A 9,914-nucleotide genomic window follows, 5' to 3' on the forward strand; every position below is an offset into this window, starting at 1 on the left:
CAATAAAATCCGTGTGTGCGTAGATTACCGCGCTCTGAACAAGGTAACTATCCCAGATGGTTTGCCCACACCTTTCACTGAGTGGGTGCTAGAAGATGTAGCAGGCCATGTATTGTACAGTTTCGTGGATGGGTTCAGTGGATCCAATCAGTTGGGCATCCATCCAGGTGATCAAATTAAAATAGCTTTCGTGACTCCCTGGGGTATTTTTATCTGCACTAGAATGTCGTTTGGTTGAAAAACGCTCCACCTTCCTTCAATCGAGCAGTATATCTCATATTCCGTCCTTTGCTTACGGATCATCTTCGCATCTTCATGGATGATTTTTTAACTTTCTCGGGTGCTCAGTGTTCAACCCTAGTGGAAAATATAGAGGAGCACCTCGCTCAGCTCTCTGCTGTCTTTCTGAGGTGCAGGGAGGCACGCCTGAAGCTCAATCCGAACAAATGTCATTTTTGGTCACTGAAGGTACACTTCTAGGCCATGTCGTGTCTGCTAAAGGTTTAGCGCCCGACCTAGAGAAGATAGTAGCAATCTTGAAGTTACCACCTCTCATCAACCCAAAAGGTGTGCAGAGCTTTGTAGGCCACACAGGCTATCATCACAAGTTTATACGCATGTATGCACAGGTGGCTCAACCACTGACCCGACTCACTAGTGCTACTGTCCCCTTTCAATGGTCCAAACCTGAGGCTGAAGCATTTGCATACCTCAAAAAACGTCTAACTGAAGTGCCTATTCTATTGGCTCCCGATTGGTCTCTTCCTTTTCATGTGCATATTGATGCCAGTCAATTGGCTGTGGGTGTTGTGCTGACTCAACCGAGTACGGAGGACAACGTGGATCGCCCTGTTCACTATGCAAGTCGCCTGCTCACCAAGGCAGAGCGCAACTATAGCACCACAAAAGGGGAAGGTTTGGCTATTGTGTATGCTTTACAAAAATTTCGTCATTATTTATTAGGAGTTCACTTCACAGTTACTACTGATCACCATGCCCTGCACTATCTGCTTAATAAGCCGCAAGTTGTAGGTCGAGTATGGCGATGGCTACTCTTATTTCAAGAGTTTGATTTCGAAGTGCTACTTAGGCTCGACAAACATCATGTCCTTGCTGACCACCTCTCTCGCATTCACACAGGTGAAGAAGCAATAGGGGTTGCAGATGACTTTCCAGATAGCAGTCTCTTTAAGGTGGAGACCACTCCGAAATGGTACGCCGATGTATTGCATTTGCTATCCACTGGCCTGTACCCTGATAATGCGTCTCCACTGCAAAAGAGAAGATTGCTTTTAAACTCGAGGCCATTCACTCTAATTGGGGGTCAGCTCTATAAATCCGGACGAGATGGTGTTCTGAGACGGTGTGTCTCCCTTCATGAAGTTGAGAATATTCTGGAGGATGCCCACAATGGTCCCACTAGTGGCCATTACCCTGGTGACATCACCGCCCAGAAGATTCTACAAAGTGGTCTATGGTGGCCCTACGTTTTCCGGGATGCAATTGCCTATGTGAAAGTATGTGATATGTGTCAGCACTGTGGACCTAAACCAAGCAAGCAGTCTAACCGTCCTCTGCAGGTCTCTATGGCATGGCTGCCTTATGAGAGATGGGGCATAGATTTTGTGGGTCCAATTGCTCCCTCGGCCCAACCAGGTAACCGGAAGTATCTGCTGGTGGCTACAGATTATGCAACCAAGTGGACAGAGGTAATGGCAACAACTGATTGCACTAGCAATACTGTAGCCAAGTTTCTATATGAAAATATTTTGTGTAGGTTTGGATGTCCCCTGGAGATCACCAGTGATAGGGGCAGTCACTTTGTTAATGAAATGATTTCAATCTTACTCGCCAATTACAAGAATTTTCATCGTAAGTCTTCTTCCTATTACCCTAGAGCAAATGGACAGGCCGAGAGTACAAATAAGGTTCTGATAGCCCTTCTGCGGAAAGCATGTCATCTACATCCGGCGTCTTGGGCTCAAGCTATCCACGGCACTCTTTGGGCTTACCGCACTTCTTTCAAAGCCACGACCAACCACACCCCATTTCAGTTAGCCTTCGGTTTGGAAGCAATAGCACCCTTTGAATTCAACTCAAGATCTCCACGGGTAAGTGACATACTCAACTCAGAAGACGACATACTCAACTTCGTTTGAAGATGAGCAAACACATCTCGCCAAAATCGGCCAGTGAACTTAGTATCTCGATCACTGACAATATCCTTTGGCAGATGATACAGCTTATAAAGCTGACTGATAAATAAAACCGCCAACTCATGGCTTTTTACTGTCGACTTTGTTGGTATAAACTTCGCCATTTTTCTGAGTCTATCGACCACAACCCAAATAGCGTCACCACCTCGACTAGTATTTGGCAAACCAACGATGTTCTGAACAATAGTCCCCCTCTAACGGAATATTGTCGCTGTCTCGTCTCTCCAACACGACTCACTTGGGTCTCTGGATCACCCAAGCTTGTACGTGAGTCATGCCCCGCTTCGACCTCGTTCCATATCTTGCCAAAATGGCCATCGAAACGACATAGCCCTCGGAGAGAGAGATAGAAATCCGTCGAGATTTCAGCCATAGACAAGGCATTAACCTCACGAATCCTGCCAAGTGCATCGGCAACTCGATTGCTGGATCCTTTTCTATAATGGATTTCAAAGTCAAAACTCTTGCATAAGCTCAACCCATCTAGCCTTCCGGCATCTGAGATCACCCTGATCACAGACATAGCACAAAGAGTGATGATCTGTCCATGCAACAATTGTAGAGCCATGCAAGTAGTGTCGCCATTTCCTCAAGGCGTGGACTACAACGTAAAGCTCCTTCTCATATGTTGGATAACGCATCTCAGTGTCATAAAGTTTCTTAGTTTCAAACGCAACAGGACGTCCATCCTGGTATAATGCCGCACCAATGGCATAATCACTAGCATCCGTTTCAACCACAAACGGTTTGCTGGGATCCACAATGTGCAATATTGGCGCAGTAGTCACCAAGTGCTTTAGTGTCCGAAAGCTCTCGTCGCGATGCTCATTCCAGACAACAGGGGGGTTACTTTGACGGTGAGGACCTGAAGTCTTCGGCCCTTTCACCCCTCCTTTTAAAAGTTGCGTAAGCGAAGCATCAACTTTAGAGTAATCCTTGATGAATTTGCGAAAGAATCCTCTGCTCTCCTAAGAGCGGGACATAACACTCTCCATTTCCATAGCCGGCATCTTGGATGGGAAACTCTCCCATGGCACAATCACAAAGCCTGTGAAAAGGTTGCCCTGAGGAGGGAACTACACCCAAGATGGATCTCTCGTCATTACTCTCGTTGCCTAGCAAAAATGTTGGGGCAGATCTAGAAAATGCTCTGAAGGCTCTTGTTTGCCTGTCAATTGGGCCTAATCTGCACGCGAGGGGCTCCCTCCTTGCTAGGCTCAATTGGAATACCCAAGAATGGTACCCTCGTGTGCTGATGAAGACTCCTCTCAGACAAACGGTCTTAGGCATGAAGGTATTCAAAGACTACCTCATCACTCCCTCCGCAAATAACCTAAGAAGGTCCGGGCCATGAGATATATAGGACTGATATAACCAAACGTCCCCAAACCGCTACTTGCGTCGCTTGGAGGCTCCAAGTACAACTAAACGCTCCCCAGAGCACCGGTTTGCGTAGTTCAAAGGTTCTACAACTAACATGATTTCTCTCAGGAAAGCCCGAGCCAAAGATATTCAGAGATTATTGAAAGCAGCACCAAAACCAAGCAATCTCAAATCGACACCAAAACAAGCTCAAAATAGCTAGTTTCTATTTCTAGCAATTTTTCAAACTGTATTGTGAAACAAGGTTCAAAGAGTATCCTAATACAAACCAAACTTAGAATCATTTGGGGTTGGTTTCTGTTAATAAAACTTTAAGGACGATTGGCTTGTCGTTCTGCTGCATCTGGATGGTCGCATCATTCTTGTCGTGCCAAGGCATGCCCAAAAGAGTGTCACAGTTGCCTAACTGCATGTTGTGAAAATCTGCTTTGCCATGGTATCCTTGGATGGTGACTCGAAGAGAACCAATGAGGGGTACAAGTTCTTGAGTTTGCCCTGTGGCTAGCTCGGCTTTAAGTTCTCCAATGAGTTGGTCGTACTCAAAATCCCTTTGTTTAAGGATTCGGGATGGATGAAATTCTTGGTGGCTCTTGTGTCAAAGAAGATAAGTGCCTTGAAGCCATTGATCGTTCCATAGGCTTTGCATAATTCATTAGAACTTGCAAGAGCGATGCCATAAATGTCAAGAACGAGTCCTTTAGTAGGATAGTTATTGTAAGTGTGTCCCGTCTAGAAACATTCAAAGCATCGGCCTTCTTGTAGTAGAGTGTCTTGTTGGCGTTGGGTCAAACGAGGTCTTGTCGATTGAGTCGAGTTGTCACAACAATCCCAAGAATTTGTTCGGTTGTGGGGAAGGAATGTGAGTGTTGGTCGGATGCTCAACAAACTCCAATTTTCCTTTCATAGTTTGTAACCAACCGTAGCATGGTCATCAGTTCTTGCATAGTAGATACTTGTTTAGATAGACAATATTCATGTAGGCTTGATGGTAGCCCGATGGTGTAGCGCTCGCATTGGTCCTCCAAGGTAATCAGCTTAAAGAAAAAACATCGGAAGGTCTGCATCGAGGCACCTTCGGTTGTAGTCTTCCATTGTTTCCGTGGCAAGCATTTTCAGGTTACCCCATTTTGCCAAAAGCTATACTTCAAATAGGGATGTCATGTGGCTCTGAGCAAAAAAATATTCTTGAAAGCTTGCCTAAGTCCTTGGAGCATGCGGCTAGGTAGTTATGGAACTCCACCGGTGCATAGCATTATCTTTTAGCAATCCCGCGGCTCGAGAGATATATGATTCTTCTATGTAGTTCCCCAAGGCTTAGATATTGTCAAATTGTTTCAGAAATTGCAAGGCTTTCTTCCAATCTTTCACGCAAGAAAAGGTGAAAATTTTTACTGTAGATCCACCATCCTTGTCTTTTGGTTGATTCTGTGCAAATCTAGGATGTGGATAATAATAGGGGAAACCATAAGGACGCCATTTATTGTATCTGGGTGGAGGTGGGGGAGAGGGTGGCAATGATAGTGGAAGAGGCGGTTGCACTGGGTACACATCAGGTGATCGAACCATATTCTTGAAAACTCCCCCGATCCCAATTGAAGACTGAGTAGTTTGTCGAATAGAAGCCCTTGTGCTTTTTGGTGCCGGAGGAGGAGGAACAGTCCGAGGCAATAGAGGAGGTAACATGTAATTTAGATACTGTCGAAAGCTGTGCAGAACCGGGAGATTGTGTTGAAGATGCTTTGAGAGATCTGAGATTGTCAGGAAGCTTGTCGAGGAGAAATTACAGGTATTCTGTGAAATCCAGAAACTATGCTGCTTTGTCTGTTCTTGGGAGGACCGGTATGCTTTTTAAAAAGCATACGACTTGAGCTCTGATACCACTATAACGAGCGGGCACCACATGCCAACTAAAAGAATAGACCTTAACAGACGTTTAGCACTTCAAGCCAAGAATTGAAAGAGAGAGAGAGAATCCACACGAGACATGGAGTGGCGGAGTTCCACTCTCAAACGATGGCACCTCTTTGGGTATTTCTTTATATTGCTTCAACAGGTTACACTTTGGTAACTCTGCTCCGCTTCACCTCCTTGTAGAATGTCACATGAAAAGCAACAAGTCCTAAAAGCATCCGGTCCAAAAGCTAGCGCCCAAAGGGCTGTCCCTACAATGTTGCCACATCATCAATCTACAACGCAATTCGTGGAATTCCGCACAACATGCCACGTCATTAGCCTCCATGCAATCTAGGGTTTGTGTGTGTGTGTGTGATCTGCTTTATTTTAGGGTTTAGGCCCCTCAGCGGGTTCCTGTAAGTTGGGTTGGCTTAGGATTTTTTATCCTAACCCTCTTTAGTCTTTAGGCCGCTTGGCCGATTTTAGTAAGTTGGTAAAACAACTTCTTCTCCTGCTTCTAGGGTTTAGGCCCCTCAGCCAGGACCTGCAAGTTGGCTAGGGTTAGGCTCAAGGAGTCCTAACCCTCTTGGTCTTCAGCGGTGGACACACAATGGATGATCTTGATATGACAAGGTTGCAGGTGAGCTCCTGATGTTGATAGAGAGCCTTGCTCTAATGTGCAGTGGAAGTGATTTATGGTAAATGCTCAAGATAAGTGCTTGGTGCGTACTCAAAGTTCCTTTAACTTCATGAGAGGCGTGCAAAGACTAGAGAGAGAAGAGAGAATGATACTGTAAGTGAAGGTTCAGAGAGAGAGAGAGAGAGAGAGAGAGAGAGAGAGAGAGGACAGTGCTCACACTAGATGGGGTCCCAATCTCCCCTCCAAGGGTCCTCCTCTCTATCGCTAGAGAGGTATTTGCTTTAGATTGCACAAATGCTGATAGCCTGATACAATGGTTCTAGATGCTGAGATGTTGATGGGATCTTGTTGTAGGTCGTTAGTGGGGATGTCGTGGTATTTAGTCAATACTATGCATGATGGAGCTGATGGTTATATTGTCTTGTGGGTGACTACCATGGGTCTATACCTTGCACTTTCCTTCAAGGGTGAATCTGGGCTTATCCTGGATTCATCTAGGTATATCTTGTTGTAGGTGTTGGATCTGCGAGCTAAGGGCTGAAAATGCAAAATGCTGGGGATGTTGAATGGGATCTGCAAGCTTGACGAGGCTATGGGCTGATTTGCTATGGCCCATGTCGAGAGTGGGCTGAAAACTGAAAAATGCTGGCTGATCTGAGGGCTGAATCTGGAAACACTGGGACTATGGCTGAAATCTGCAACTTCTAAAAGCGCTAGGGCTGAAAACTGACAGCAAAGAAAATGTGCTATTGTAAACTAAAAACGCTGGTGGAAAAACGCCATGGATGTTGATGGTGGTACTGCTTGCAAAAACGCTAGAGCATGGTGCTACCGGTGCTTGTACTACGAGTACTGGTCTTATGCTTGAGAAGCGACCCCTAGGGTCACTTATAGGATTAAAGCTTGGTCAGGCAATGCCAATAAAAATCCCACGATTTCTTAAAATGTCACCAATGACAAAAGCAGGGGGTTGTTCCACATAAACTTCCTCCTCTAAATCACTATTCAAGAAATCATACTTGACATCTGGCTTATAAATATGCTGTCCATGATGTGCAGCAAGTGCTTATGACAACCCGTATGGTAGTGAATTGTGCTGTGCGGGGAGCAAGTCTTATGAAAGTTGAAACCTTCCTATTGATCTTTCCTTCAGCAGTAAGACGAGCCTTGTACTTGTCTAAAGAGCCATCAAAATGAAACTTCACCATGAATACCCGCTTTTGCATGGATTACTTTGTCGTGGAATGGACGAGGAACATGTTCCCAAATATCATTGTCCTCAATAAAAGACATTTAACCTATCATAGCCTATCTCCAGCGAGAGTGAGACTTAGCCTCCTCAAGAGAATCTAGTTCAACCACCTGTGACATAAGAGCTTAAGTCACATGCTGGAGTCACCTGACGAGTAGGAACCTTCTCAAGAATCAAGATCATCATGAAACGCATTTTGCTAGATACAGACAGATGAAACGTTTCCTTGATCAAGTGAAACACATGGGGCAAGGGGTGACCTTTATAGCTGTAAGGTGACCTGAGCCTCGTTTCAAACATGATGTGCAACCTAGGATGCCACCATCTTGTGATGACATATCTCCAGTAGGAACCACCAGAGAGTGGTCTTTTGCCACTTCTGGCAGCAATCAACTGGGCTATTGAAGCTACAACCTGCAAGAGATATGCTTCTGTCAAGGCAAAAGTTGTAGAAGAGGCCTTAGAACTACCACCAACTTTTCTCCTCCCCCTCCCCACACCAAACACCAAAACCTTACCTAGTCCTGAAAATGGGGAAAACGATGGAACTTGCTATAGAACGTAAACAAGCAGGCACCCGCTCACACAAGGTCATGACAAAAATTGGCCAAGTGAGAGGTGACCTAGATAGTATACACTTTATGTGAATGCACTCTGCAGTGTCCATCAGCTTGCCACTGCTGTGTACCAAAAACATTAAATGTGACAAGCATGTAAAGGATAAAGTGCTATAATTCATGTAGACGGAAAGCCTAAATGCTGCTCTTGCAAAACCAATATGCGTAGGCATAGGATTTTCAGCAACACTAGGTGGCCGTCTGGAACACCAAGGAACACCTTTCTTGATGTTATGTGGTGGGTGCCGTCTCCTATACAGCTGCAACATGGTCTGCTAGAAATACTGTTTTTTATGACCTTGATGTTCACCAGCTGGTAGTGACCTTACAGTGTTTGCTATTTGAAACATAAAGGCAGGCGTCATCTCCTTTGCAGCAGCCAGCAGCTGTATTGTCTGCTAGAAATAAGAGTTACACTCGTTTTTATGACCATGTCCACTAGCTGGCAGTGACCTCATGGTCCATGATACTTGAAACAGAGTCGGGCACCTCCTCCTATACCACTGCCATATTGTCTGCTAGAAATGAGAGGAGTATACTCGTTTTTATGACCTTCATGTCAACCAGTCATAGTGACCTCGTGTGTTTGAGACATAGCTTTATATTGTTCAAATGCTCTCTTCTCCTGGCTTAACGCTATATTGTGCAGGTAGAGAACGATGCTGTGGTTGCTTTGACTCTTAAGAAAGGTCCGTAATTTTTTCTATTCCATTGTTGTTACATGCGTCAGTAGGTCACTTTTTGTTTCAAAATAATTATTCAGGCAGTGATTGGTTCTCTTTGTGCAAGTTCCTAAATTCATATTCTTTTATTATATAGAAACTGGAGAATGGGAGGATATTGACATCGAAAAACCGGATGATCGTACGAGTGCAACAGACTCAGAGGGCAGCTGAACTCGCCAAGCTGGTATGGGCTATTCAAAGAAGTCAACCGAAAGCTTGAAGTACTTGTTAAGTGAGGAAAAGCATATTATTTTTATCATCCTTGTGAATATTTTTGCCCATTGTAATCGGCAGTAAGGGAGCTTAAGGAAACTCGTTGTACAATCCTGCAACAAGGAAATTTGTTATGCCCCACTCTAGGCTAAATCATTCAACGTTAGGGAACAGCTGATGGAATTTGCAAATTGCAAGTGATCTCTTGTTGCTTTTATAAATGCACTCACTCTGCGCTTCACACTCAACAATCACTTCATCACAGTTTGGATGCCATGTATTTTTGTGTAACAGGCAAAGAGGCGTCCTCAATCTCTGTGAATAATTGGAGTGAATCCTGTACAGGTGAGTGGATCAGGATATTGTACTTATCTCAGTTTCAAATAAGGAGGCGCTTTTTAAAAAGATGGTGCTTTGGTCATTGAGTTCTCCAACAGCGTTCGACAGTTGAGGGTAGACTTTGACTCTGACTTTGACTAGGGGTTGGTGATCCTTGTAAGCATTTATAATGAGGTTTTTTGGACTTCTTAATGCAAATTAGCCCTTGAGCTTCTCAGTGATGTTGTTTTTGGCCTCTTTAGTCGTCCATAGTTTTGTAAAGCAGGTGTGCTCGTCATGTGCTCAAATCTTCTTCGATTTTCCACAATTCAGTAATTATAAAATCGTATGTATTTTTGAATTTGTTCCAACACCATCTGGCTATGCATTTGAACAACCTTTCAAGCTCCAAGGACCTTTCAAATCCCGTGAATCACAAACATTGAGTATGCTTACTAATGGGTCGAAAACATCTCAGTAGCAAATATACATAAGGAAGAGCATGTTTTAGCTGTCAAAATAGGCATTGGGCTAGGGGTCATCCTGGTGATGTTGGAGACAAAAATGAACTAGCTACCACACATTTCCAAGAGTACAACACTATTGTGCAAAATAAACCCTACAAAATTTTGTCCCAAGAGATTTAAAGGGGTAGGG

The 9,914-nt window shown here is 44.4% G+C and overlaps 1 protein-coding gene across 3 annotated transcripts in view; it reads left to right on the forward strand.

Annotated features, from left to right (window-relative positions):
- LOC147417517 (uncharacterized) overlaps positions 1-9,495 on the forward strand; it is a 34,852-nt gene extending 25,357 nt beyond the window's left edge. The window contains exons 3-5 of one of the 3 annotated variants that reach the window (XM_086506650.1): positions 8,651-8,690; positions 8,821-8,910; positions 9,234-9,495. In XM_086506650.1, the coding sequence (XP_086362776.1) occupies positions 8,651-8,690; positions 8,821-8,897 (117 nt within the window). In that variant the 3' untranslated portion in view covers positions 8,898-8,910; positions 9,234-9,495. Of the gene's footprint in view, positions 1-8,650; positions 8,691-8,820; positions 9,194-9,233 lie in introns of those variants that run through there. The other 2 variants (XM_086506649.1, XM_086506648.1) reach the window with 2 other exon arrangements.
- Positions 9,496-9,914: the final 419 nt, after the last annotated feature.

This window comes from Adiantum capillus-veneris, chromosome 30 (assembly GCF_014529385.1).
Source record: "Adiantum capillus-veneris isolate H3 chromosome 30, ASM1452938v2, whole genome shotgun sequence".
In the NCBI taxonomy this organism is placed as follows: Eukaryota; Viridiplantae; Streptophyta; class Polypodiopsida; order Polypodiales; family Pteridaceae; genus Adiantum; species Adiantum capillus-veneris.